Source organism: Cloeon dipterum, chromosome 4 (assembly GCF_949628265.1).
Source record: "Cloeon dipterum chromosome 4, ieCloDipt1.1, whole genome shotgun sequence".
NCBI classification, from domain to species: domain Eukaryota; kingdom Metazoa; phylum Arthropoda; class Insecta; order Ephemeroptera; family Baetidae; genus Cloeon; species Cloeon dipterum.
The window spans coordinates 25,484,747-25,497,241 of record NC_088789.1 but is presented as its reverse complement, the minus strand read 5'-3'; the positions used below and the strand labels follow the sequence as shown (position 1 = coordinate 25,497,241).

The window sequence follows — 12,495 nt, the reverse complement described above, 5'->3', positions numbered from 1 at the left end:
AAATGGCTGGACTTCCAAATATTTTTCTTTTTTTTAAAAATAGCTATTTAATTTAGAAACCAAAATTAGTGGTTCTGACTCTTTGACCATAACCAAGGACATCAAAATTGGACGGTTCTTATAGCCGGCAAATAATATCAGGAGATAAGGGCCTCTTTGGTTTTTAACGGGCACTGAGGGAATTTATTAAGCACAAGCGCTAATCTCGAAGTCGAAAAAATCTAAAATTGCTGGAGAAAGAAATATTGGCCTCCGTATTTTTGAGCCGTTAAGCACTATCAAACTTAACTTTCAAAAGTTTTTCAGCCTTTCTAGCCACCGGCAAAATAAAATACGGCAGCAGCCGGTTATTTAGCCAGCGGCGCCGCCTAAATTTACGCGTTTGTGACGAATAAAAGGGTCTTTTTATTTTTAATTTCTCTTATTTTTTGTGTTTCAAGCCGAAAAAAGTTCAAACCCCTATCTGATTGTCTTAATTGAATTTGTGCAGTTGATCTGTAAAAAGTAACAACAATAATTGTGTTTTAATTATAACTCTTCTGCAAAAAGCAAAATAATTTCGCAGTCATTGAACAGAAAACTATATATTAATGCTATCAGGTTGAGCGACCTTCCAAGGCATTTTATATAAAAGAAATGAATGTGTGTGTATGTTACTAAAGGTTGTGCGCGATGAAGTAATTATAGTCCCCGATGGTAATTTATATATCAGCCCTATGCATCTACGACAGACATACACACCGCCGCGCTTGATCTCTGCAATAATTTGCATCATTTCTCCGTTGTTCCAGCATCCAATCAAAAGATAAATGGAACGCTATATATAAAGCAGAATGCAAATCAGTCTTGTCGTAAATGTTTTGCAAAAAACTAGAATGATTAATATCGGTATAATATTATTTCTAGACTTTTTGAATGCCAACGCGCATGTTCAAAGAGACACATACGTGAAACACTTTAAAGGTTGATTTTTTTCCAGCAGCATGAGTATATAGGTTAAGATGGCGTCTAAAATGAAGAGAAAAATAAAATGAAATAATTACTCATGAAAATGAATCTGAAATGAAACGGGGGAATAATTTTTGGTTCACCAAACGTTTTATTTAAGCATTCGCAAGCCTTTTTGAATCCATTTCAACAAAATTTATATAGTTTTGAATGTGTTAAATAAATCTTCAGTATCTGTTTGATATTCAATATACCTCTATAGCTCCTAATTTTGATTTTGCTTTTATAACAAAACATCAATTGCAATCCTTCACACAAAAAGGATTTTTTATTAAAATAATATAGCTCGATTATTGCAGTCTTTTCAAATTAATAAATAAAATACTCTGCAGATGAAAATTGTGCTCACTTCGATCATAAACACCAGATTTTCGCCTAATTAGTCTGTTGGTGATTTTTCTAACTCGCCAAAATAACTAAAATGGATTAAAAACGGCACTTCAGATCCAATTTATTCAGCTGCGTAGTGGCTGATAAACTGGGCTGAGGGGTCGGTGGCGTCGCTCCAGCGGGGCATCCAGAAGTGGGGCAACCAGTGGCCCTGGCCAGGGTAGTTGGAGTCAAACTCTTGCCTGTCGAATAAAAAATTATAATAAATACGTTTAAAAGATTCAAAACTGATAATACCTGTAGAAAAGGGCCTCTTTGGTTTTCGGCGTGCACTGAGGGAACCGTTTCTCTGCCTCGGCCAGCGCTTCATTCGGCACGAGGGGCTCGATGGTTTCCTGCAGGATCTTGAAAATCGGCTTCTTCTTGGAAGCGACGCCATCGCTGAAAGCCTCCTTGTGGCGCCACAGGATGTCCTTGGGCAGCAGGTCAAGCCCGTCGAAGGCCTTCCGCAGAACGTACTTCTCAACGTTGTCCTGCGGCTGGAGCAGCTTCTTCGGCAGGTTCAGGTAGTAACTTGAGAACTGGTGGTCCAGGAATGGCACCCTCACCTCCAAACTGAAAAATTGGAAGCAAATTTATTTACTTTATAAAGTAAAACAGAAAACTATATAAATAGTTGAATTAAAGAGTCAATAATTTTATCTAGCTAATAAATTTTGAGGTTATGATGTGTGGTACTTGCTTGATAAACGTTATTGTGAGGTAGGTGCTGTTGTTAGAAGGGTAAATAAGAGACGAAAATAGGAGGAAAAGGGAAATGAATTTTTGGAGCTGAGACGAGTCAGGTGTCACTTATATTTAATTCGGACTGAATTAAGCGCCAGCGACTAACTCCGAAATTGACCCGTCACTGCCACGTTTCCCTCTTAAGCAGATCTTACCGCGTTAACTTGATTAAACAAATTAGGGGAAAAAATAAAAGCTCGACCAACTCCAACGAAATGCCTCCCGTTTTATAATTCCCTGAAGCCAAAATTACGAACACCCAAGACGCTTTTGGTATTCACAATCTGTTGGCATATTAGATTGCTATTTCAAAGTCGCATCCAGCCGTCAAAGAAAAGCGCACAATTTTCCACTAATCCGCCTTTTGTGCTGCGCAGGGCTTGCAAAACATGTGCGGCCCGATTTCTCCTCGTAATAACGCATTTTCAACTTAGCTTTTTCTGCGCACCTAAATAATTTCCTTACAGTAAATAAGTCCCACTCAAGGTTGGTTTTGTTATCATAATAAAAAAATGGCTTCTACCTTAAAGGTGAAAGAGTCTTTTTGAGATATAATAATCATCAGGTTGTATTTGATCCTCTTTCATCTGTTTACACGTTCAATTAGTCGCATAAGTTGGTTTTTACCAGCGAAAAATAAATTTGTTCCATTTTATAAGGGGTGCGGCACCCTTAGTTTACATTGGCTATCTAGGGGAGGTTAAGATAAGTCCAGCAGTGTTGGGTTTTAGAAAATCTGACCATTATAGAAGCTGAGATTTGAGCGTTAGAACATAATTAAAAAACCTGAAAAACGCAATTTTCTTAAATTTAATTTTTAAAAAAAAACTTGTGAAGACACCACTTTAGATTGACGTAATCTGATAAAATTTTTGTGCCCCCACAAAACGGCAATGTCAAAACTCGATTTTCAAATTTGGTTTTCAATTTGAAAAATCCCCAGGAAAACTTTCCGTGCTTTCAGTGTTATTTGCTCCTGAAGTCTTATTGTTTTGAATAATATTATTTTTTACGAGTAAGATGATTGTAATTTTAGCTGGAGACTTGGAAAAAGATAATCAGTTGGCTTGAAATCAAGTTTTAAGAAGAGGAAATTAGAAAATTGCCGTGTAAAACGGTGACTCGATCTGAGAACTTATGGAAATACAAATAAATTATTAATTTTCCATTCTGTGAAACATAATTCTAGTTTTCAAATATGAAACAATACTCTAGAAATTCAACTGCATGATAGTTTATTTTTAATCAGTGTAAATAAGTATTAGGCTAACCTGTGAGCGGCGGTGGTCCTGTCCGTCCTGAGAACGTCGTAAAGGTACAATTCGTTCAGGAGACGCAGACTCTCCTTGTGGCCCTCCTCCTCGGAAGGAGCGTCCCTGAAGTAGATGTAACCCTGAGCAACCTCGTCGGCGCCCTCTCCGCTGAAGATGACGGTCGAGTCGGTCTTCTGCTTGATGTACCTCGCCAGCAGGAACATGGCTGTGAAATTAAATTAAATCTCAGCCTCATATTCAGAGAAGAAATTTCTAAATTTCTGGTCTTACGGATGGAGGCCCTCAGGGTGGTGATGTCCGCAATCTCGAGGTGGTACAGCACGTCTTTCAGGACGTCTTCCACGTCCTTCTCGGAGAAGACCACCTCGTGGTGCTCGCTGCCAATGTGGGCCGCGACCTTGCGCGCCGCCACCAGGTCGGGACTCTCGTCGCCCATGCCGATGGAGAAGGTCTGCTCAATTCTCAATTGGATCAAGAATTTTCTTATAAAAAGAAATGGTTCACCTGCACTTTGTAAGGCAAGTTGGCCTCGTTGGCCAGTTTAACCAGCAGGGCGGCCACAAGACTCGAGTCCAGTCCTCCTGACAGAAGACAGCCGATCCTGCGATCAGCCATCAGCCGCTTTTTCACTGCTGCAGTGAACACCGTCCTGATGTTGGCGTAGATGTCATCAGAGTAGTCTGTTTTTAAATAAATTCAGTTAAAAAGAGGAATGATACTGAACAAGCCTGGAAAATGGTTGTTGCCAATGCATAAACTCATCCCTTAATTAGGATTCAGTAAAGCCTAAATTGACCTAAGGAGCGCTGTAATTTTTTAAGAAAATTGGCTGGAAAGTTACCGTGCTTTTCAAATGGTAATGGCTGTCTCCTTACTTGAAATCCGATTTAATTTCAAAACCAAGAGTTTCCCCAATAAGTGGTATACACCGTTGGACAGATCTCATCGAGAGGAATCGGAATATGACAAGAAAATATGTTTAAGCACTGTAAATTGTTGAAAAAATTGGCAAAATTTGAATTTTTACTGCGGGAAGGTCCTTTTTAAGTATTGCAAATTGTTGAAAAAATTGGTTATCGATCAATTGTTTATGGCATCCAACAATTCAAATAATTTTCAATTTTTGCCCTGAATCATTCAATTTTAATCAATTTTTGTCTGAAAATTTTCGTTACATGACCACTGACTCAGTTTGAAGTAGAGCTAATTTTTTCCTACAATTTTGACAGTATTTTTAGAAAAGGTAAAATGATTTTTCAGGCATTTTCTGCAAAGTAAAACTCAAATTGATATTTTCAGGGTTGCGAAAACCCCTCATTTAAAAAAACGCAGTGCAGAGTGGTAAAAAAAGCGTTTTTTTTTTCAAATTTTAAACTGCAGTATCTTGCAGGCAAAGTTTGCACCTCAGTTTTCAATTATTTTCCAATTATTAGCTCATGGCCTCTTTTTAGCGATGAATTTTTGGAGAAATTGAGGCAGCAAATGGTAATTTAAAAGAAAAAATCTCAGAAGTAGAGGAAATTTTGATCACTCCGACCGCAAATTTTAGGTTTTCACTGAGGAAAAATGGGATAAATTCAATTCTTGCATTTCTTGCGCAAGAAATTGGTAAAAAAAATGAGTGGTTAAAAACCAGTGGTGAAAAAACCCGGGTGCAACCCTGATTTTTTGACAGAAAAAAGCACTAACCTTTTTCCAAAACAGCCATTCGGTAGGCAGGCTTGTCTCCGATGGTGTAGTACTTCTGCTGTCTGATCAGGGTGGCCCTTCCCTCGAGGTCCAACTCGTACTCTTCAAAAGTTCCGGGCGGGAAAGGGTCGAGCTTGTACTCGGGGCCGTCCACCAAGTGAATCAACCCTTTTGAAGCGAATATTTAGTCTGCTGTGCACGTGTCGGTGCCGGAAATGTTCACCTTTGGCTTCGGAGCAGATGCCGAGGACGCCGCCAGGCCCGGTGAGCCTGAACAAAGGTCGCACCCCATACGCGTCCCTGGCGATGAGGATGCGCCGCTTCTTGGCGTCCACCAAGCAGAAGCCGAACACGCCGTCCAGCATGCTGGCCGTGCGGTCGGCGCCGAATTTGTCGTACAAGTGCATGATGCACTCGACATCGCAGTGGCTCTCGTACTTGAAGCCAAACTCTTCGCTCAGCTGCGAAAAATTTTAATTACCACAAACAGGAATATTTTGAATGAACAAAGTGCCACAAAAACTTACTCTTTCGCAGTTGTACAATTCCCCGTTGCAGAGGAGGGTCAGATGAGGGTTGAAGATTCTCTTCATCGGCTGCATGCCGCTCAGCTCATCCACAATCGCTAGTCGGTGGAAGCACAAACAACCGTTCTGAAAGTTTCAACGATCAATTAATTGAATGATGAATAAATTAAAAATAAAATCACCCACTTTTAGTCTGTTGTCGTACTCAATCCTCCACGCGTCCGGTCCTCTGTGGGAAATTTTCGCAGACGTCTCGTGGTGTCGGATTTTCTCCGGGGAGATTCCAAAAACGGCCCATATTCCACACATTGTCGAAAGCAATTAAGGAACTGTAAAATTTCAAATAGATTAAATTATCTTACAAAAGGTATATTTTCAACATTAAAATTAGCTGTCAAGCCCCTTGGCTATGCCCATCTTCACATTTTTACGACCTCTGCTTATTTTAGAAGAGCCATGTCTCCAGATGAAGGCATGACAAGACTGACTTAGGAGGCTTCCTCTTACAATTGTAGCTCTCTTGAAAATACACATTTTCCACACGCGCCAATTAATAGATATGAAAAAGAAAAAATCAATTCTGAATTTAAGTGGAAAATTAAAAACATTTTTCATCGGTTACTGCTTGATTTTTCTTGTATTTTTAGTCAAATGCGTTCTTGAGCACGAAGCAATCTCATACAGGGTTTAATTAAAAGAGGAGGTGATCTGAAGGCAGACTGATTTTTTATATAGTATTTCACTGAGCTAAGAAAATTTAACCAGAAAAATCCCTATATTTTGGACATTATTATGTATAGGTGTGAGGCAGCGGAGCTCTAGTTTACCCTAACAAATTTTTCCTAGTCCATAAAGGCGCTCCAAATCTTTTTCATGCTTTTTCACTCTCTACTTGTTCTATAGAAATCTCAAAACCTAACAATATAAAGGTACTGGTACAAGGTAAATGCTGATATATTCGTTTTCATGCCTTTTATTTGTATCTCTGCCACCTGCCACACAGCTCGATCCCTCTGCTCCCCTGACCCGAGAAGAATAAGAGCGAGTGCTGGAGCGCTCCCACAACTTCATTTTTATATTTTTCATCTCCTTTCTCGCTCTCGTCCTTCTCCGTTACCACCATACTCTTTTTAATTCAATCAGCTTATCTCACTCTCTTGTACACTTTTCTCTTACAATAATAGGCTTATTATATTTAAAACTTCGCGTTTTACTCTCTGCGTGACACTAATTCCTAATTAAAATTCATTTATATCCATTAAAAGTTTTAAAACGTCTTCAAAGTGTATGTAAGTGAAATTTAAGTAAAATTCAGCAGCATAATTATCATTTTCGGAAACCAAAAATTCTTAAAGTAAATAAGTTTTTATCCTCACATTCAATTTTACTTTTTCAAGATTGTCCATTTGAATTAGCTACACGCGACGCTGGTGCGAGGCTAGCCTAATAGGGGAACAAAATATTTCCCTCTGGCCAAACGACTCGACTCTTTAGCCGGCCATACAATTATGAAAAGATGAAAAGAATCTGACGAAGGTCGCGGGATAAAAGAGCTTCTGTCCGTGCCAGGTCTCAACTATCAATAACCAAACTGCGCCATTTACATTGTCATGACACGTACCTCCGCAGCCGGAAAATCAGTTGCACCCCCTCAGCAGCACACCTCAAACAACAATTATGTGACAAGTTTTCAAAATTTTGTCTCTTTTTCTTGTGTTTTAATTTCTAAAACCACTTAAATTTTTTTGTTGTATTGTAGTTTTGCAAAAATTTGTAATTATTGTATAAGAGCTTGTAAATTCAGTTTAATTTTTATTTATCATTTTAGTTCAGAAATTAAAAATAAGAAAAAATTAAATTTGTTTGTAGAATGCAATTGGGGTTGCTTCATCTAGGTTTAAATTGAAATTAAACGCAGATTCCAGCTACCTGCTCATTGCATAGCGAAAAGCTGCTTTTTTATATACTAAAAAGATGATGAAACACTTCCTCATATTTCTCTACTTTTGGTTTTGACTTGCTCTGGTTTATAAAGAAACTGACTTAATGCCCCTGACTCAGTGTTTTTAATTTCACCGGGTGGAAAAATCATAAGTCTCGCTTTCCTGACAGCTATTGGGCGCTGCATCAATGCCAAATTTACATATCAACTGCACCGGGGCATTAAATACTTTAAATACTTTCAGCTGACTCTGGGAAACCAATTAAGTGCATTCTTTTCCAAACACAAAATATAAATTAATGGCAGGAGGCACTTTTTACGTGTATAAAATAAAATCATACCTTGATTCAGAAAAAAGTCGAAATTCTCAATTTGCGGCACTGACCGGCTCTTTGCTCCTCAGGATTTTCACTGAGAAAAGCTTTGTTGCTCTTATAAGCCAGACAACACCGATATTTTTATTTCAACCGGTAACCTTTGCTTGAGCGTCAAGCAATAAATTCAGGCTTTACTTTTGTTGAAAACCTATACCTTGGAAAGGCAATCGGTACATCAAGCACAGCAAACCGGCCTCTGTAAGCCTGACGAATGCTACGGCATTTGCGCCACCTAGCGGCACGAGTACAACCCCCACGATCTCGTATTTTAATTTCCCCAGCATTTAAATTGTCATTTGAGGAAACTTCAGAAAGAAATATACTCACAGGTTAAATTATTTAACTTATTTGGCGTCCTACAACGAAGCACTAAAATTGGAGTAAAATATTTGCTTCGGTGTGCTAAAGAATACAGCAAAAAATTAATTGTAAGGGTCTAAGACTTGAATTTCACGGCCGGAAAAAACGTTAATCTCAATAACACCAACAATTTTAATTCATATTTCAAGTATTTAAAATTAATTTAATTTTGTCTTTTGATATATTAATCTTGTGAACTCTTTTAACCATATTCAACCATGTTTTGTTACCTTTGACCTTTGACATTTGGTCAACGATCACAAAAATCACAAATGATGCGCTGAGAAACGTTGAAAAGAAAAATATACCGGTGTCATAAATCCCGTCCAAACGACCTTCAAAATTTGGAGGTCGAATTCGCTTGGAGCTGCTCATCGGGATACCTGCCCCGAAAAAAATACCCAATTCATAGACTTCTGCTCGGGATCTGAATTTCCCGGGTGCTCCAGAAAATTCTAGAGTACCCGAAAATTTCCCAATCTCAATGGACGCTCTAATTCGAAATTCGAACGTTCGCCACAACCGGAAAAACACAAATAATGGAAAGTTTTTCCTTTAGCATATTTTCATCTTTAAACTAGAGATCAATACTAGTGCTCGCTCTTGTAAAAAAATTGATAAAATTTAAAAAGTAAATAATTTTCAGAAGGTGAAAACAATTTTTTAGGATATATGTATTCTTCTATTTCTTAGAAGTCACCCTTACATAAAAACTTCACAATCACCCCAGTGTCTAAGATTAAAATCCAAGGTTATTGGCGGCAGAAAGTAGAGACAAAAGTTGCGAAAAATAAGAAAAATTGCAGTTAATTAATTTAGCCTGAGATTCAGCTTCGGGGGTAGCGCACACCGCGGAGGTCGGATTATGTAGCCCATAGCAACAGCAAAATTAAAAAAATCCGTTTGCGAAACATAGGAGGGGGAGCGAAGGTATAAATCTCGCAGGTGGTCACGGGCGGCCAACACTCGATCTCTGCGATGGTCCACATGCAAGTGTTGTTGTTCGTGGTGCTGGCGGCCGTCGCCGCCGTGGCCCAAGAGCCGCCCGGCAAGTATTCTATTAAATTCGATGGCATCAACCTGGAGGATATCCTCAGGGACAATAACCGCTTCCTCCCCTACATCAAATGTCTCATGGATCAGGGACGTTGCACCCCCGATGGAAATGAGCTCAAGAGTGAGTTTAAATTATTTTTATTTTGTTAAAGATTCAAAATCTGTGTAAATCTTTTTTTCCGTAACTTCAGCGATACACAATCTAAAAATGAGGAAAAAACAAAATATTTGACAGGTTTCCATTTAACGCTCAAAACTTACACGCTAATCAAGTGACAAGCACTATCTTCTTAATGGAAATCATGATTTATTTTCATAATTCGCACACCACTGGATAGATTGCGATGAGAGGAATCGAAATCAAGTGAATAAACATTGAAACCCCGTTTAATATTTCAAGAAATATGGTATAAAATCTGAAATATAAACATTTCCTTGGTCCTGATTCCTGCTCGAATAGAAATATTTGTTTATCAAATATTTTTAAATTTTACCCTTAACTTTGTTATTTTCCCTGTTGCAGGAACCATGGCTGACGAGTTCCAGACTGACTGCGCAAAGTGCAGCCAGAAGCAGAAGGCCGCCGTCGATATGGTGATCAACTTCCTGATCAAGAACCGCCAACATGAATGGAACAATCTGATCAAAAAGTTCGACCCGAACGGCGAGTACCAAAAGCGCCACGAGGCCAATCTGAATCGCAATTAGTTCTGAATCCTCATCCTGCTCAATTGATAAAAGTCAACACACCCCTCAACTCGCACTCTTAGAGCTAATTTCGCTTATTGCACGGTAATAACGCTGAGAAATTAGTGTATAATTTTCATATTGCAGCACAGCATACATTTCTCTACACGCAAAGTACAAAATGACATAATACTGTGTTTTGACGAGATGCATTCCTAGACTTTTGTGAACTGAATATTATGGAGACCGAAGTTGTTGTCTAGTTGTTTACCGGAATGCATCTTAGTTATACAGAAGGAGAGAGGATCATTATGTATGCACGAAGCAAGGCCACATTATATCTTTCACTCTTCCGCTTCGTTAAGGAAACACAGATTTGGTATTAAATTATCTTTAATTTGCATTTACACACGCCGGATTTTTGTAATAAACTATATAGTTTTAATTATAACGAGATTGTGTCTTATTATTTTCACTCCCAGACCTTGGCCCTCATCCAAGATACGCTGTTTCTACCGAAAAGTCGGAGAGGAATTTGATAGAAGATGGTTAAATTTTGTTTTTGGGTCAAAAGCATATATCAGAAAATCACACTGGGGATTTTACTATCCACTATAAAGCCTCTAAAACAAGAGAACCGTTAGATTGCTATTTGTGTGAGAAGTCCTTTACCACGGTTATGAATATTGGAGATACGTGTTATCGAATTTGTAAAATACTTCCATAACGTTTATTGTTGAGAATAATGCACCCGAGGCCCCACGACAGCAACTTCTATTTAGGAGAAATCCTGCACAGTGAAATCATTTTTAAGATTTATATAAAAAACTGAGTCGTGTCTAGACCAGATGTCCGCACGGCAGGAAAATCATACCGACCTCTCTTCATCCAGAAGCACTCTGTGCATGGGGGATTGGCTCCTGCTCCTGCATGAGTTCTCCGCTTCTGCAATCATTAATTAAGACCTCAGAGAAAATTGCAATCATTTTAATATACCTGTTTAATGAGAGGACGAAGCCAGCCTCGCTTGCACGGTCTGGTACCTGTGGGCCATAGCGCCGTGCCTAGGATTGTTGTCAAGCTCTACATTTTCTTTATTTCAATGAGCCATTTCATCAGGACCTAAGTAAAAAAACAAAATTTTTCAGTATCAGAGACCTGAAATGAATTATATTTTCTTTTGCATAAATCAGCCTGGATTTACTAACTGTCATAATTGAGCATTACTCGCTTTACAACAATTACACAAAGAATTGTGAAATAAAACTATTTTAAATTATTTTATGTACTCAGCATGAGAAATAGAGGAAGGGAAGGACTGCGAAGGTATACATACAAGCATTACAACAAGTGCTAAGAGTCCTATACCTTCGAAAGGCGGTGTTGGAGCAATCGGTACACAAAGTAGCTTCTGTAAAACCTGATTCTAACGCATAAAACTCCCATGATCTCGTATTTTTTATGAATTACATAGTTGAAAAAGATTAAGAAAAAATTTACACTCATAGGTTTAGTCATTCAAATTAATTGGTAAAAAGCACTAAAAAAAATAAGTCAAGATGTAAATTCGTAGTGGAGGAATGTACCAAATATTATTAATCTCAACACCTATATAAGTACTTCATGTTTTGAACGAGTTAAATTAAGCCCCAAAAATCCACCCTCAAAGATATAAGGTATGAGTTCCAACCACTCTACCTAAAATAAATTTTATAGTGATTAAAAATGTCAATTTATATCAACCAGAAGCCGAGTTACTGGATTTTTTTAAATAATTGATTTTCCGTAAAACCCCGAAAACTCCCTGTAAAATGGGCATTTTGTGGAATTTCAACCTTATTTTTGAGGGTTCAACATTGGTCGGCTAGGGCAACACCTCCACAAAATTTCATCAAGCTCTGAAGACTCATGCCTGCATTATTTTATTTTATAAAGGTAAAAATTTAATTGAAACTGATTTAATTTCTTTACTATACACTGCGCGGAAAATTCTTTCAATTCATATTATTTGCAATTTTTGACAGGTAAATGATTAACTTGCGATATGGATATTCGCGTTTCTGACGGTGGAATCGTAATTACATTTTTGAATTTCCCACCCCTCCAAATTAAAATGAAATAAATTGATTATCTAAGTGAAAAACTAAGAAATATTACTATTTTAAAATAGATGGTTGAATGTGTAATTTTAAATAAAAATTTACGAATGTTTCTTCAATAATCGAGTAGTGTAGTTTCAGTATTTTGACCCCGCCACTGCTGAAGGTCAAAATTCTCGTGAAGCGTAGGTGCAGCATCCGGTGGTATGACGGGTTAATGCGAGCAGATTCATGACCGTGCCAAGAAGCGAGGTCTTATCAGGAACACTGTGTGATTTTTTCACGTGCGTTTAACATAATACAATTACGCAATTTTCTGAAACACTTTTGTCAACTTTTGCATACATGCAAAATGTCCTT

The 12,495-nt window shown here is 38.1% G+C and overlaps 2 protein-coding genes across 2 annotated transcripts; one reads left to right on the top strand and one right to left on the bottom strand.

Annotated features, from left to right (window-relative positions):
- Nucleotides 1-1,079: 1,079 nt before the first annotated feature.
- LOC135943586 (asparagine synthetase [glutamine-hydrolyzing]-like) lies at nucleotides 1,080-7,995 on the bottom strand. The gene is made up of 10 exons (XM_065490214.1): nucleotides 7,898-7,995; nucleotides 5,801-5,943; nucleotides 5,615-5,740; nucleotides 5,311-5,548; nucleotides 5,088-5,255; nucleotides 3,903-4,078; nucleotides 3,669-3,849; nucleotides 3,396-3,603; nucleotides 1,636-1,953; nucleotides 1,080-1,580 (listed from the first exon to the last, which is right to left on the bottom strand). Exons 2-10 carry the CDS (start codon nucleotides 5,921-5,923, stop codon nucleotides 1,460-1,462), a joined length of 1,659 nt encoding a protein of 552 aa, XP_065346286.1. The 5' UTR covers nucleotides 5,924-5,943; nucleotides 7,898-7,995; the 3' UTR covers nucleotides 1,080-1,459.
- Nucleotides 7,996-9,270: 1,275 nt separating this feature from the next.
- Nucleotides 9,271-10,492, top strand: LOC135943135 (ejaculatory bulb-specific protein 3-like). The gene is made up of 2 exons (XM_065489554.1): nucleotides 9,271-9,470; nucleotides 9,873-10,492. The coding sequence occupies exons 1-2, from the start codon at nucleotides 9,272-9,274 to the stop codon at nucleotides 10,055-10,057; spliced, it is 384 nt and encodes a 127-aa protein (XP_065345626.1). The 5' UTR covers nucleotide 9,271; the 3' UTR covers nucleotides 10,058-10,492.
- Nucleotides 10,493-12,495: the final 2,003 nt, after the last annotated feature.

What these genes read in the sequence shown, in the direction of transcription:
- LOC135943586 (XM_065490214.1), bottom strand. Translation starts at nt 5,923, where the DNA reads ATGTGTGGAATATGGGCCGTTTTTGGAATCTCCCCGGAGAAAATCCGA. An exon ending in AGTACGACAACAGACTAAAA is followed by an intron (nt 5,741 to 5,800) that starts GTGGGTGATTTT and finishes TGAAACTTTCAG; the next exon opens with AACGGTTGTTTGTGCTTCCA. An exon ending in AATGGCTGTTTTGGAAAAAG is followed by an intron (nt 4,079 to 5,087) that starts GTTAGTGCTTTT and finishes ATTTAAAAACAG; the next exon opens with ACTACTCTGATGACATCTAC.
- LOC135943135 (XM_065489554.1), top strand. Translation starts at nt 9,272, where the DNA reads ATGGTCCACATGCAAGTGTTGTTGTTCGTGGTGCTGGCGGCCGTCGCC. An exon ending in CGATGGAAATGAGCTCAAGA is followed by an intron (nt 9,471 to 9,872) that starts GTGAGTTTAAAT and finishes TCCCTGTTGCAG; the next exon opens with GAACCATGGCTGACGAGTTC.